This window comes from Ptychodera flava, chromosome 5 (genome assembly GCF_041260155.1).
Source record: "Ptychodera flava strain L36383 chromosome 5, AS_Pfla_20210202, whole genome shotgun sequence".
Classification (NCBI taxonomy): Eukaryota; Metazoa; Hemichordata; class Enteropneusta; family Ptychoderidae; genus Ptychodera; species Ptychodera flava.
Window position 1 is genome coordinate 15,235,799 of NC_091932.1, and position 16,647 is coordinate 15,252,445.

The 16,647-nt window shown below is 39.4% G+C and overlaps 1 protein-coding gene across 1 annotated transcript; it reads left to right on the forward strand.

Moving 5' to 3' along the window:
- Positions 1–4,481: 4,481 nt before the first annotated feature.
- On the forward strand, positions 4,482–7,420 carry LOC139132721 (tripartite motif-containing protein 2-like). The gene is made up of 3 exons (XM_070698987.1): positions 4,482–4,806; positions 5,749–6,597; positions 6,828–7,420. Exons 1-3 carry the CDS (start codon positions 4,482–4,484, stop codon positions 7,418–7,420), a joined length of 1,767 nt encoding a protein of 588 aa, XP_070555088.1.
- The last annotated feature ends 9,227 nt before the right edge of the window (positions 7,421–16,647 follow it).

The window sequence follows — 16,647 nt, forward strand, 5'->3', positions numbered from 1 at the left end:
CGGTTCCTCGAAGTATTCTGCTATAGTTTTAGTTATGGTGTAGTTTTAGTAAAACAACAACCGATTAACTTAACCTAGGATATATTTCACGATACTAACAAAGAAGTACATGCTCGATATACGTAACAAGAACGGTAGGGAAATTTGAGAGTATTCTCACCTTTGAAGTTCGCGATCGATGCATTTGTGAAAGGTCGAGCTATTAGTCTAGCGCTATACAAATAAAGTTTTGCCCAAGCAGCCATTTCCGAAATGTAACATGCAACCGACAGACACAGTAAATCAATAGAAATCCCCAAAGACGCAAAAGAACCTTTTGGAGTACAAAGACAATATTCATAAAATCACGAGTAAAGTCAATAATTTCTAAATTTACCATTAACTGTCGTAAAATCGTAAACGCTGTCTAAAATTGGAGTACAAAGACACTTTCCAACTGCAATTTTTTATGAACCAACTAATTATGAGCTACAGTTTGAAATGAAGATTTCAATTCATTTCCTTGAGTCGATGTTGCATATTCCCCCTCTACAATAGTAATCATGGCAAGTGCACTTGGAGCAATATATGTTCCTAGCTAAAATGAGAAAGTGATTGCCAATTGATTGAAAGTTATTTCACGCCAGTTAGAATTTTTATTTCGAAAACGATGGACACAATCGAACTGTTTTGCACTGTAGTATTCTCAGAGCGGGATACACAAGTCACCTAAAAATTTGTGATTTTTTCATTTTAGGCACGAGTTTTCTTGGTCACTTGACATTCTTTATTGTTCAAATAGCCGTAACACACGGAATCTGTCATTGAAAAAGGTGGGCTTCGGGTTAACAGAGAGATATCACATTCTGATTGCTGTTTACGGATAAAAATTAACAGTTCTTTCAAGTGGACCTTGGACCGTTCTGCCCCCACCCACGATTTGTCAATGTTGTCATTTTGCATAAACGCAAATTTGGCCCTTTCGTCGGAAAAGGCTATAAATGATTTGAAGGTAGTCACATGACTGTGCTACCTAACTTACGAATCGCGAAGCGCAAACACTCCGAAAAGTTCCCACTATGGACACATTATGCTTGTTTTGACACTGTCTAAGTTGCTGTAAAATCTGCCAAGTCAGTTAGATCACGTACAGTGGAATTTGATCGAGTGTCCGTTTTGCCTTGCAGAGCTCGACAAGTCTACATGTTGCTTATCATTAGAAAAGTAAACATTTGCAACAAATTCAGTCTTCGTCTTTGGTTGGTGTTAGATTACAGCGCGCGGCAAACGTTTCCCATACACTGTCTCGTCACGATCACTGCAGTCGTTTCAGCATGTCACTCACAACAAGCTTAACACTGCACTACATGCACATCACCAGTTTCCTTTTAGGTGTTTACTTTTAAATTGGGAAGAAAATTATGAAGAAACAAGTAAATTCTTTAAAAAACTTTTCTTCTCCTCTCGATGTCAGCAATCACGACAACAGTTCCTTCAGCATGTAGTCTGTAGCATTGCCAGTGCAGTCTACTCTATCAACAAGTTTGACACGATACAACACTGAATATTGTCAAGCAGAAAATGCTAAACACTCCTGCATGAAACTTTAATCCCGCTTTCTCTTTTGTCTCAGCTAAATGAAATTTTCTCAATTGACACTTCTCTGAGCTACAAAATAGACTTAAAGAAAAGTGTTGATTCTGCACATACAAGTGGAATTAAATTCAATCAACACGGTACATTTTGCGCCATTGAATAACCCCGGCGGTGGCAGTCTCTGGACGGGTGGGTACCCACGCTCGTTAGCAGAGTTTGAAATGTACCCCTTTTCCCAGAATTTTTCTCTGAAAAACACCCCCTTTTTTGGGAAAATCTGGGAGAAAATCACTGCGAAAAACACCCCCTTTTTTCCGATATCTTGGAGATTTTACCTAAATGTTTGCCAAGACTTTTAAATACCATTATTTACCAATTTCAAAGCAAGTGTGCTGACTCTTGGTGAAAAAGGAACACATAATACACTAGCTTAGGATGGGTTGACTTTGTGTTTGATGTGCACAGTAACAGACTGCCTTGTTCAATGTATGCTTAGTAACATAATGAAAACTTGAAATACAGTGATCGTTCAATGTTTTGTCTTCACCATATGTTCATCAATCACACTCATATACAATCACTTTTCTGATCCATTTTGATCTTGTATTAGTTGATGGCTCTTGAGCTATTAGACATCATCCGTCATCTGTAGCTGCAAAAACAAAAAAAATCCTTTTGTAGAAAAATCACTTGTAGCTAAGAGAAATTTGCCACCAGCTACAACCATTTCTTTCACTGAATTTCAGTAAAGATTGGATAAATAGTACTCTCCTGCTGTCAGGTATCTATCTATCTAATACTACAATCTCAACTGTTAATACAACTACATGTACATTGTACTACAAAACACTGCATGTAAATGTCAGCACAATAAACCGGGTACAATCTACTGAATAACAGTTAATTTAACTAGAAATACTTCTTAGTACAAAACACCACATGCAACTTTTATTACAATAACCTGAACAGATAATCTACCAAATAAATGACAACCAACCCAAAGAGAAATACTACAACTACAAAACACCTCAAGCAAGTGTTAGTACAATCTATAAGATGACAACTGGTTCAACTAGAAATAACGGTAGGCATTCTCATGTTGATTCGCTGACTTGAGTTGACCAGCGATGCCTTACAACTTGTAAGCTAGTAGCTATAGACCAAGCTGTGATATCGCAGTGGTGTTGTGGCATCTATCGAACGCGCTCGGGTCAAGGGTCATCGCCACACACCTTGGCCCGAGCGCATTCGATAGACGCCACAGCACCGCTGCGATATCACAGCCACTATGGACCGAACAGCACAGCTGGCTACATTTTTGCTGCGGATCCGTAGCCCTTCCACTCCCTTTGCTGGTTGTGTTGGGGGAGTCCCCCCAACACAACCAGCAAAGAGTTAGTTACAACCAGCAAAGATTAGTTACAATCACCTTCACGATGTGATGTACGGTTCTCCCGGGACGGTTCTGGAGTCCCCCCCCCCCCAACACAACCAGCAAAGAGAGTGGTAGGGCTACGGATCCGCAACAAGCTGTACATTTATTAATTTATGCGTTTCGCTAAGTTTTTGAAAAGACTTACTTGACTCGGAGAACTCACTTTCCAACATTTGAATCACTTCTGGAATCACTGTGTGTACTCCAGGTACACATCCACAATAACCGCATCTCAAACTGTCATTTTCACTGACAAAGTCCATGCAATTTCTGCACAGGTTTTGCATCTCCCGCGAAGAACACCTCTACCATCGACCGCCATATTGCTAGTCATAGTCCTCATACAGGAAGTTGTTGTTGGATGTTGAATTAGCTATCCCCCGCCCGCCCCCCCCCCCCCCGGTAATACAGCGTATCAATTCATAAAACACAAGAACAAAGTTAACCATCACAGGGACGGTCACTGGATTTCTAAACAGCCAGAACATACTAAATTTTAATCGAACTGATTTGAGGGGTGGGCACGTAGTTACAATCACCTTCACGATGTGATGTACGGTTCTCCCGGGACGGTTCTGGATCATGGCTTGGGGGACCGCTGCTGGGTTTTACTCTCTCGAGTGAGAAAGTGTCTTGGGAGAAGAACCAGACCTATTCTCGGAGGATGATCTGAAAAAGTGCCCCTTTTTCTCGATTTCACGGACCTAGATGTCTCAGTGATTTCCGACTAAAATCAACCCCTTTTCCGCGAAATTTCTAACGAGCGTGCGTACCCGGCTGCTCCGAGACTGCCACCACCGGGTGAATAACACACCCAGTGTTTCTGAAATACAGCACTGTATTTTGGCACTTAATTTCCCGGACGACATCATACACGCCCAGCGTCAGTCCAGTTGATGTTGAGGATTGTTCGAGAAAAATATGCCAATGAGTTTTATCTGAGTTGTATTTCCCAAATCAAAGTACACAAAATTAGCTGAAAGAAAACTTTGATGATGTACTATAGCTATAGTGTGGCGTCAAGCTTGTTGTGCATGAGTGGCATGCTGAAACGACTGTCATGATTGTAGACTAGACAGTGTATGGGAAACGTTCGCCTCGCGCGCTGTATAATCTAAGATCAAAGACTCAATTTGTTGCAAATGTTTACTTTTCTAATGATAAGCAACATGTAGACTTGTCGATCTCTGCAAGGCAAAACGGACACTCGATCAAATTCCACTGTAATTATATCAAATAAAAATCAAAAATAAATTAAGTACACGTGTAGTGTCATAGCTTACAAATTACTCTATTACACAAGATTTAATGTGGTTGTTTATCAGTTTTGGTATCAAAAACGAAACAATAAACGAACCAGAGGAGACCCTATTCAAGTGTTAAAGCTGAGCATTGGTGATGGCACACGGCATTTTATACATTTACCAGGGAGTCTCAATCGTCATACCAGGGTACTTGAAACGTACCGATCATGGCAAGCTCGAACGAAGAATCGCAGTCTCTCGAAACTACCACCGATAATTTTTTGACTTGTACCGTGTGTACTAAAATATTCAGAAACGCGAAAATTCTACCGTGCGTACACACGTTCTGTGAGCAATGCCTGAGAAAGATCGTGGAGGAGAACGGCGAACTGACGTGCCCAATATGTCGTCGTTCGCACGAACTTCCTGCCGGAGGTGTGGCTGAATTGTCGGCCGACCTGTTTGTCAGTCAGCTTGTTGAGGAGTTCGACAATCAAGACGAAAAGAAAGGATCAAGGAGGAAATGTGAAGCTTGTGAAATTGGTAACGTTCGTGAGAGGTGCATCGACTGTTCCATAAATTTCTGTGAACATTGCTCCAAAGTGCACAGGTACGTACCGATCACACGATCTCATCGCCTTATGGCCATCGGTGAATACCTTAACGTAAAATGTCATAACCCTGCATCGGTACGACCCCCGGCCTACTGTAATGTGCACCATGTCAACCAGGTCAAATTCTACTGCGCTACGTGCGAGATGACAATCTGTCTTGAATCACAGAGTAATATCATAGACAGAGTGGCAACACTTGCATGCCTTTTGTTCAATGGTAGTCTCGGTAGACTATTGGCTTTTCATATTAAAATGAGCTTCAAAGGTGTTAAACTTTTTGGAGGCTTGGTTTGTGGTTGATAATTATACGAGATTATGCGAAACATACGACGAGATGGCATCGTACTGCCAGTCGCGTAGCAACCATAGTTACTTTGTGAGCTCTCAGGCCAGAAACACTGCCTCACACCAATCAAAACATAACACGCCAGCAGTTTCATAAACATGTCCTTTCTTGGCGCACGTGTAAAAGACGGTGTGACTGACCGTAAACCATTGAGTAAAACCAGACAGTATCGATAAAAGACTTTCAAATTTGGTTCAAACACACTCATTATATATTCATAAAAATATGAGAGGAACTTTTAAAACGGTAAAATCCACTTTCCTGAAGCTCAAAACACTCCGTTTTTGCCAGCACATCCATTCCGATCAGCACCACACGACAACAACAACACAAACTTTGTCGAACATACTTTCGCTTAACAATTGGTGAAAATCCGAAAATTACCGAAGGGTGCATGGTCGGCACTCTTCGGAAAAGAGAGCCAAGAGCTTCGTGAGGCGAGGCAAACATGGATTGCTTACGTAACCGCTTCACGCCTTAAACAATAGCTGTTGCCACTCTGTGTATAATATTACTCTGTGCTTGAATGCACAGTCATAGATCACCCTCGTCCAGAACATAAATTCAGATATGTGGACGATGCAGTGGCCCAGTACAAACAGCTGCTCACAAAGATGACACAGGAACTGCAAATCAAGGAAAACGGAGTTGGTGAAAGCAAGGCAGCTGTACAACAGATGACAGAGTCAGTTAACAGTCGTTTCCAGGAAGAGATAAAGAAAGTGAAAGATCATATGGAGAAGACGATTGAAGATACAACTAACAAAATTCGAGAGAACGGCGATAACCTACTTCAACAACTGAAAATTGAGCACGAAGAAAGAAAAGGAAACCTCAAAGCACAACTGAAGGATCTAGAATGCACAGGAAATGACATCGCAGCGACCAGAGACTACGCTGACAAGTTAATACAGTACGGAAATGCCTCACAGCTGATGTCGGCAAAGAAAAGTATGACGTCACAGATCCGAGAATTACTGAAAGTGACAACGAAATGTGAACCGGTAGTCGACGATTACGTAGAGTTCCAGTCTACAGACAACTTCTGTGAAACAGAAAGTTTAGGCGTGCTAAAGATCATCGAGGAGAGGTATGAACTGTCTGGCTTGCCAGAATACTCTCGACTTGATGAACAGATAACGCTGACGCTACAGCTTACGGGTTCTCGAAGAAGTGCTACCAAGGTTACCTGGGACAGAAGCACCGCTTTGACGAAGACGCCGGGTGACAAGTCTGAAAACGTCACAGTAACTGATAATTACGATGGAACATTTTCTCTGACATACTGTGCGAAGGCTGAAGGAGAACATGAATTGTCAGCGTCGGTAGACGGACAAGCTGTGCAGGGTTCGCCGGTAACAGTCGTGGTAGGTCCAAAGAAAGGTACAGTGAGAACATTCGGAGGGAAGGGTTCTGGGATTGGACAATTGAGTAGCCCTTTGGGAGTAACGATGACAAAGAGTGGTCACGTGATAGTAGATGATCAAAGCAACTACAGGCTACAATCATTTACCTTACAAGGAAACTATCAAGAAATTTACAAATTCACAAAGATTGCGAACTTTACACCGGTTTACTCTGCAGTCTCTGAAGATGGAAAGTCTTTAAAACAGACTGTGGCAATAAACAAGTAGTGGTGTGTGATGAGAATGGTAAGCCGGTGAAATGTTTTGGTAAAGATCACCTGAAGGGCGTCTTGGGTATCACGATAAGTCCGTACAATGGCAATGTTTATGTCGTTGACGGTGATGCACGTTGTATTCGAATATACAGTCAAAGTGGGGATTATATAGAATGCTTTGGAAGTTACGGGAATAGAGTGGGTCAGTTTAGTCAGCCATGGGACATCACTGTGGAGAGTAGCGAGGGTAAGGTCTTTGTATCAGATAATGGTAGCCACTCTGTCAAGGTATTCGATGCAGACGGTGGATTCCTCTTCTCCTTTGGATCACGTGGTAGCGCAGATGGTCAGTTTACATACCCGTGGGGTATATGCAATGATCAACAAGGATGTGTCTACGTCTGTGATTACAGCAACAACCGAGTACAGAAATTCAGTTCATCAGGTGCATTCATTTGTCAGGTTGACTGCGGTACAGAGGCACTGCAGGGTCCTGTCGGGGTATGTGTCACAGGGGAAGTTCCCTTCCAAACAATTATCATTGTTGAGCAAAGCGCCAAGAGAATCAAAGTGGTGGCACTATAAGCTCTGTTGTAAAAAACATTGTAGTAGGTCTCACCTTTGCTGAAATTATCGTATTGCAACCATTTGATGCAACCGTTGTGTATGAATATTAGAGTAAATTGAAGAGATGTAATCATATTCCATGCATCACTGATTCGCTGTTTTGCGAGAAAGATATATCAGTGCGCACTGAAGTATAAAATATTGTCTGACATCACATTTTGCAGTCTATTAGAATTGCACAGTTGACAGGAAGATTGTTTGAAAGTTAATTCGTATTTTTACTGATAATATAAAATATAAACCCCAACGAGGAGGTTGCAAAGTTGTCTCACAAAGTAATTCTCCAAGATAAATCCGTAACAAAATTTTACTGGAAGACTTCGACGCTGAATGATGTAGTTTTCATATTTATCGTTAGAATCTTCTTTCTTAGTTGAAATCTAAAGATGAACTCGGTGCACAAAAACGCATGTTGCTAAATTAATTAGTTGCCCTAGTGCACTGATGACACTTGAAATTTATACTCACTTGTTGTCGAAACTTTCATTGCTGTTGTTTTTGTTTCATTTCTATCATGCTTCCTGCATTAAAGTCAATTCTAATTTACGTTCCCGTTTTTCCAGTGCAGTACATGTGATTTTTACATCTAGTATAATTTTAATCCTTTCAGCCACACTTATTTCTGAATACAATATCCACATTTACGGTTCTCGGAACAATTCACATAAGTTTCAAGTATTAGTCTGAATGTTAATCTGTCTTTCAGAAAAAAACTTTCAAGGGTCGCAGACTTTGTTCAGTTGGTATGTGTGTCTTACTACGGGGGTCATGCTCTATTGTTAAAGCTTATGTTCGCTTTCTACAAGATCTACTTAGAACTTTAAAAAGATATTTACATAGTTTTACGAATACCTCTGCAATGACTCTGTATTTCATAGCCGGTATCATATTTTCAAGGAGTGTAACTTTTGAGATTAACACGATTTCAGTTAATTTAAAACAATCAGCCGTTTCTTGTCCTCTTCTACAGCCAAGTACATAGAAATACTATTAGCTTTTGAAATAAAACGGACTCTTTCTAACAAACGGTGTCACTGTGGACAAAATTCCATTGCAGTCTTGACTAGAACTCGGTTGTCAAAAATCACATAAGATAACAACGACATTGGACAACAATAAGATTGGACATTGCACGTATGAAAAACAAAACTAATGGTAAAATACAGTAAAGAGCTACAGCCAATAGAGATTTATGATCAGGCAGCTTTCATTTTTTATGGGGGGCAGGGAGTGGCTATCAGAGGAGGGGATGGAGTGCCACTAAACGGTAATGAAAGGGTTTACGTTTTCTGTCATGTTTGCTGTAAGCGCCGGTCGGGGCCGGTGCTACACAGCAAACTCAACAAAAAAGCCGGCGCACAGCCTGTGGGCAACAATTATTGCAGTTGCAGATTTGATGGTCTCTTATGAATTCAACGTCGATCAACATCCAGTTATACTCATTGTCGACGACTGCAATGAGCTGAGTTGTCGTTTCTCAGAGTGAGTTACTAAAACTGGTCCTGCAAAAGACATACCAAAATGTTCTTTACTGTCGATGCTGCCAATCAAAATATCTCTTTTCGCCGTTTGTACGTATGAACTGTGAAACAAATCGCTTTATCACCACTATGCAATCGCTTGAGATCACTGCTGGTTGCCTTTCCACGGACGTACATTCTTCCGATGGATTACTCAGAGGGGATAAATATGAGAAGTTTAGCTATGCGTGACAGGGCTGTCTGTTACTGGCTATACACACAACCTTGCCAGACAGAACTATGAAAAGGTATGAGGATAAACGTTAGTTACACGTCACACAGGCATGTCTTTATTTTGTCTGAGACTTGCTCAGAGACACGCAGAGACATATGCAAGGGCTGACCGAGACTGCGTAGTTAATGAGCATGTATTTTATAACACTTTAGTTCAAACGTCAATTATTTCTGCTACCTGTACGCGACGCAAATCTCCATATTCAGCTGCTAGATGCTAATTGAGGGGCGCGTTTTAACACGCGTTACACACTGCTCTCATTCAATCAGAACGACGTTAAGTTAGGCTATAGTAAAAAGTGTAGAAAAACCTACATTTTTCTTGCATTCAAACAAGATCCCTTTGGCCCCAAACGTTTATCACTCTAATCTAATTATCCAAGTCAGGATATTTTGAAAGTGAAACATGGTTATCAAAGATCAATCAGGTAAACGCTCTGAGATATATGAAAAATAGTCTCATCTTCGAACGAGACCTAGCAACATGATAGGTGTTTCCTTTCATACGTAGAGACTGAGGCGAGAGTTATACGACTCAGAGCAAAACTCCTTGGGTTCGATTAGGAATTTGAGAGTTCGCAAACCAAACAGGCACATGCACTATGCGTCCTCCCTTTGACTGCGCTCGAAACCAGTGCTTTCCGAGTCATATTTCAGATTTAACAGTTTAGATGTCTGGTATGCACACATTGTGTGCACAGAACGCATGGGTTTTCTCTGGTTTTCTGTCTTACACAAACCACAGGGTACCGTACAAACAGACGGTGTACTCTCTAGTCCTTAGGGACTGGACACAAATTACAGGGGGGGGTGGGCCGGTGTTTTTTGGGGGTGGGTCGCCATTTTTCGCGCAAGCATTTTTGAAGGGTCATAAAATTTTGTGCAAGCCTATGGGGGAGGGTCACCTTTTTTCATGCATCAAAGCTGAAATTGCATGTGCACGTTATGGAATACTGAAAAAAGAAAAAATACCTCCTGGCACTTTCATTTTCTGCCATTACCATTTTCGGCGCGCCCTTCGGGCACAAATTTCAGGTATAATAAACAATGTATTGATGATCCAAGCAGCCACATTGATTTAAGTTGTCATGATTTCTACTTATTCAACACTATTGTGCATAACTGTCCCCTATAATGACTCTTTCAATAACAATTTGGGAGATTACTTATTTGACATCATTCTCCCATTGACAATACATTGGGTATAGGTCGGTGTCAAACGTTCATGTCGCTGTATGTACATTTTTTAATTTTTTGAGGACATTGACAGAATACAAACTGTTCAGAATAGTGCATAGTGTCATCAATAACAACTGGAAGCTTCAGGTCGAACAACTTTTGAATAACAATTTAGGATCAGATAACCTATGAGTTATTTGTAGTTTCCTCATAGCCTACAATGTATAGTGAATCAACATTTTGGTGAAATTCCAAAATCAAATTTCTTGCACAACCATGGACTTGAAACCACTCTAGTCTAATCATGAATATTAATACTAATAATTAGGTGTGCATAAATGCACAGGTTTACCAAGTTTTGTATTGGAAAAAAATTATTCATAGTTTCATCATAGACTGCCATGTATAGTGAATGGACATTTAGTGAAATTCCAAAATCAAATTTCTTGCACACCCATTGACTTGAAACTACTCTAGTCTAATCATGAACATTAATACCAATAATCAAGTGTACATAAATGCACAGGTTTACCAAGTTTTGTATTGGAAAAAAATTATTCATAGTTTCATCATAGACTGCCATGTATAGTAAATCGACATTTAAGTGATATGCCAAAATCAAATTTCTTGCACAACCATTGACTTGAAACCACTCTAGTCTAATCATGAACATTAGTACCAATAATTGAGTGTACATAAATGCACAGATTTACCTATTTTTGTATTGGAAAAAATTATTCATAGGGTTTCACCATAGACTGCCATGTATAGTGAATCAACATTTCGGTGAAATTCCAAAATCAAATTTCTTGCACACACACGGACTTGTAACCACTCTAGTCTAATCAAGAACATAAATATCAATAATCAAGCATACATAAATACACAGATTTGCCAAGTTTTGTATTTAAAAAAAATTATTCATAGTTTCTTCATAGACTTCAATGTATAATGGATCCACATTTCATGTGAAATTCCAAAAACAAAGTTATTGTACACAGATGCACGTGTTACCACCCTCTTCTAATCAAGCACAATTATGTCAATTATTCAGGGTCATATATACACAAATAGTGCATATTTTTAATTCTGAAAAGTTTTTTTACAGTTTTGTCATAGACTCCCATGTATAGTGGATCAACATTTTATGCGAAATTCCAAAAACAAAGTTATTGTACACAGATGCACATTTTACCACCCTCTTCTAATCAAGCACAATTATGTCAATTATTCAGGGTCCATATATGCACAAATAGTGCAAATTTTTAATTCTGAAAATTTTTTGACAGTTTTGTCATAGACTCCCATGTATAGTTTTGTCATAGACTCCCATGTATAGTGGATCAACATTTTGACAGAAATTCCAAAATCAAATATCTTGTTCACATGTGCACTTGTAAACAACCCATGCTAATCAAGTATATCTATATCAGTTATTGAACATCTGTATATGAACAGATATAGCTAGTTTTATACTGGAAAATACACGTTCGTAGTTTTCTTATAGTCGACTACATGTATAGTGAATCAACATTATCGATAAAATCTAAAAAATACATTTTTTGAACAGGCATGCACTTTTTACCTGCCACTTCAAGCAAAGTACATTTACATGAATAACACACATATGATTTGATATTTTTGGACAACGTGTTATATCGGCCACATTTTGCCTTTCTTTCGGGAGGGGGACTTAAAAAGTATAGCAAGTCAGAAGGGGGTCTTTAACACATTGCGGGTTTTTTTGGGGGGGTATTGAGTAACAGGGGAGGGTCACTTATTTTCAAGCACGGATAAGGGGGAGGGTCACTAATTTTTGTGCATGAACTTTTGAAGGGTCACTATTTTTTACGCAGCGGTTTTTCGAAAAACACCGGCCCCCCCCCCCCTGTAATTTATGACCAGTCCCTTACATTTTAGTCACTACTAATTACATCAACAGCCTACACGATAAACAAACACAGCCGCATACTGTTATTAATATAATGTAATCTGAGGAGAAATCAGAAAAGAGATCCTGTTGTTTGTGTTAGATACAAACACCGTGTGTTCTGTACACACAATGTGCGCATACCAGACATCCAAACGGGAAGATAAGCTGCAAAGCCCTCAGTCTGTAATTCGGTACTGGTATCGCCTGAAGAATAGGCAATCCAAGAAGAAGCAAACGTTAAAACGTTGCCATCGCTACATCTGATTTTAAATGAATAAATGAGTTATATACACTCTTGTTCTTCCATTTAATACCTAGGTGGCTATCATCGTATATAGCAAAATCACGTCAGATTTATTCTTTTAAACATATTTCAAATGCAAACTGCTGCGTAATGTTTTGATGGGAGTCAGTGCATAAATGCTAAGATGGGTTCAATTTGACTGGCGCTATTTAATACAGTTACCCACTTTTCTGCTGTTGTACATTATGAATGAAGAAAGCAGAGACATATCAAGCTTTCAGGAAATGATTGAATGACTGTGAAATAGAATATTTACCCGGTTGAAGATGGGGACACGGTACTCAACAGCTGCAAAATGTTATATTACCAAAAGGCTAATTCGACACTAGGTCCTGAAACAATAGAATGGTAGTTATGGTGGCTTATTAACCAACAGTTAACATTAAGATTACAAATCAACTTACTGCTACTATTGTGCTAAGTATGCGCACCAATCATTTTGTGACAAGTAGCGCAATACCTGATAAAAGAGGGATAGATCGACACCTCTTTGCAAATATTGTTGCAGCAATATCAGGATGAAGCTGTTGTCGGTTCTGGGACTGCTCGCCGCTGCCTGTTTTTCTGAGACAGGTAAGTAACGACATTATGGTTCGTAACTTATCATCATTGATGGTACAGATACATTTCCCAAGCTTTCAGAACTGAAATGATGCTTGCCAAACTTTCGGTACACTGTAGATCTCATTCGAACATACGCTTGTGGCACCTATTTACATGGCGAAGACGTAGGCTGTCGAAAACCGTTTCGCTATCCTCAGCCCTCATTATTAAAAAGTTGTTCAATATCTGGGCTAAGTTGATACAATTTGTCTGACCGAGATCTTTCAACTTGCTGTAGAGTTCAGGGAGAACTCGAACATACAGAGTCGCTATACAGCAGTATAGCAAACACAATTATCAAAGCGATGAATACGTCATAAGACTGAGCTTCAGATTAAACCTTAGGGAACATTTCTATAGACCTGCTGAAGTATAAACCACGGGTTGAAAATTATGCGAATTCTCGATTGAAATTAGGAATGTAATGCATAATATCCAGGAACTATGTAAAAACACTTCACGGATAAAAAAGTGTTCATATCATCTTTTAACAAAGCTTCATGGATCGTCAGGTGATACCATCGCTTTCAAAATGAATCAAAGCATCAAAATATCAATTGATACATAATTATAATAGCTTTGAATGCTGAAAACTTCATCAGCAATGTGTGCAATGTCTGTTCATTTTGATACGTGGCTCTTGGAGTAGGAATAATACAAGAACAGCACCGCCACTGCATGAACTAATTCTTAAACACTTGGATTATTGCATCGATCTGACATAAGGTCCTTCAAAGATGTATGTGTCAAAGCTACCGTGAAAATCAATAAACTCCGAAAGTTTCTTTTGGACGGCCCTGAAGACAGTGGTCACCACATACGCCATATCTGCATTTTCATATATTTTTTCTTTGACAAAACTTTAGGTATGGTTTATTTTTATTTTTTCACATGCTGGTTGAACAAATAATAACTACTACAGACATTTTCTAGACCGGCTAAGAGACACGTCAGGGGCAGGCATACCCACGGGCGCACATCTCTCTTCAACCATTAGGGCCAGGACGGGTGTCGGGCACCTGTTAGTTTTACTGAAGTTTTTCTTCTTCTCGTCAGGGCAAGGTATAGCGAATGGGGTGTGTTAACACGTTTTTTCAGTGTTGATTAATTGTTGATTAATTGTCTCGAAATGTTATTTCCACAATCTACCATACTTGATTATTGTTTTTTAAGTTTTAATTGTGATATTTATTTTAAAAAGAGGGTTGAGGAAGTGTAGTCGGGTTTACCATTTCGCTTGCTTTGTGATAAGTGGTGCCATCTATCACAAATCCCTACATGGATTTTTCTTACATCATCGAAAACCAAATAAACTTGAAATCACTTTGCAGTTGGACTCGACAAGAAACTACGTAATGGGAACTTTCAGCTGAGACATAAGAAGGGCAAAACCTTTGGAAGAGCAGATGTTTCGTCATTGTCACAGCACGATGTAAATTTTGATATGCTTCTACCCGAGGGAAAGCTACCATTATCGCCCGGGGGAAATTTACAAAGTTGATGGTAGAAAACTCAGTGAGTTGGTCATATATAGAAGTGGCGAACTCTGCTGGTAACATCATTTGTTTACCCAATACGATAGAAAATGTCACAACAAACAACATTTATCAATTATTTCGGTTCAAATGTACAATGTAATGGTATTGGCTATCATTTGTAACTAAGAGGCGGATGACAAAATGTAACTTAAGCTGGTAATTTTTGTAATATTGAATTTTTGATAACAAAAACGGTGGTCCGATATCTTAAAAAGCACACAAAAATGAAATATTAGGGACCAGCTTAAATTCAAGCAAATAGTTATATTTCTGTATTAAAGCAAAACGACTTATAAACTGTACTACAATTACCTGTTTCAGTCAATGTGACACACAATTAAGACATAAATAGAAACACAATATGAAAGCCAGGGTGCAAAATATGCAAAGGAGATGTTGACAGACATGATTGGGTTCGCTTCTCTCGCAGTGTTTTTTTTCCGTTTTAACATGTAACTTCAGCCTTGGATCAGTAGTGGAAGTCATCTACATAGCTTATGTATGATAATATGTCCACTCCATCGAGCAACTCATAGGAATGTTATAGGATAGAAAATTTGCTCTCCTTGGTTCCAACAAAAATCAAAAGGGATAGCATCATTGCTTGCCATGTACGGTGACTGCGTCAATGTCTTTATACAGCTTTACACAGATACAGCCAGGGTTGCCAGTGGGTGTTCAAACCACTGTACTGCCGATGCAATCAGGACAAATTCTCATCCAAAATGTTTGCATCATAATATGTAATCGATGTTATTGTTCGGGCCAATCTTTATGCCTTTCGTAATCCTAATTTTTCACATCTCGAATTTCACTTGGCTCTAGATTGAAACCTACTACATGTACAAAATCACTTGCCATTGTTTTAAAAGGTAGAAAGGGATTTTTAATTTGGAAAATAACTCCCTGACGGACACTGTTATTTTAAATCTCTTTGGGCGTGGCAACGGTGTAGCCATCCCGCCGGTGACACAAAATTAAGTGTTGTTTGTGGTGTGATGTTGTTTCGAGTACGTCTGACATCCTTTAAGACTATTTCAACTTTCGCAGAGTTGATTTTTATGGTCGACTGATATTACCGCCAGACGATAGCTATACCTGACAGTGTCGGCAACTCCGCAATTTGCCAGTGTGTGTCTAGTTCCCATGTTAGGAACTAAATAACGATTCATGGTATCTATACATGTATACAATAAATACAAAATATTCGAGCACAGTTTTTAGAATGGCACGCTTACACCTTCAACCCTTTTTAGGTTCAAATCACTTGAAGTGAATCCATTATGTATACCGATTCCTTAGGATCCCGTTTAAGGTAGAATGCGCCTCGGAGACAGATATTTGGATTCTCAAACTTTTCCAATTCTTTTCTGATCTACCGTTTGTGGGGTTTCATTTTAAAGCTCTTGGTGTAAGGAAAAAATTACTGTTTTCGTTTTTTTGTTTCTAAAATTTTATTTTTCTCCATAGAGTCAACAAATATTGGTAAATCTTTGATAATTTGTATCTCCAGTACCAAAATTTGCACTGTGACCGCCTATTTTTATTCTCGATTTTGAAAGAGAATTGTTGAAACATTCGTTGGGGAAAGTTTGAGAAAAAGTTAAAGCCTTTCACTTTAGAGGCGCATGCTACCTTAACGAGGGACTGAACGTAAATAAGCAGGAGCAAGCGAACGGGTTTGAATGACAGCGCTTAAAAAAACCATGACCATCCCCTGAAATTTGACGAAAATGTATGACCCTCTCCCAGGGCAGGGATGAAAAATGTGTGACGCTAATTGAACTCCCGACAACCCTTTATTAGTACTTGTTTCATAATCAAATATTTGCACGTTAACTACGAACAGGTTACTCCTTTTGCAGAATCGACGA

Bases quoted from the DNA above. Each gene is read 5' to 3' on its own strand.
- LOC139132721 (XM_070698987.1), top strand. From the start codon at position 4,482: ATGGCAAGCTCGAACGAAGAATCGCAGTCTCTCGAAACTACCACCGAT. The intron at 4,807-5,748 runs GTGAGAGGTGCA...TTGAATGCACAG, and splicing joins TTGTGAAATTGGTAACGTTC to TCATAGATCACCCTCGTCCA. The intron at 6,598-6,827 runs GTACAGTGAGAA...TCTTTAAAACAG, and splicing joins CGTGGTAGGTCCAAAGAAAG to ACTGTGGCAATAAACAAGTA.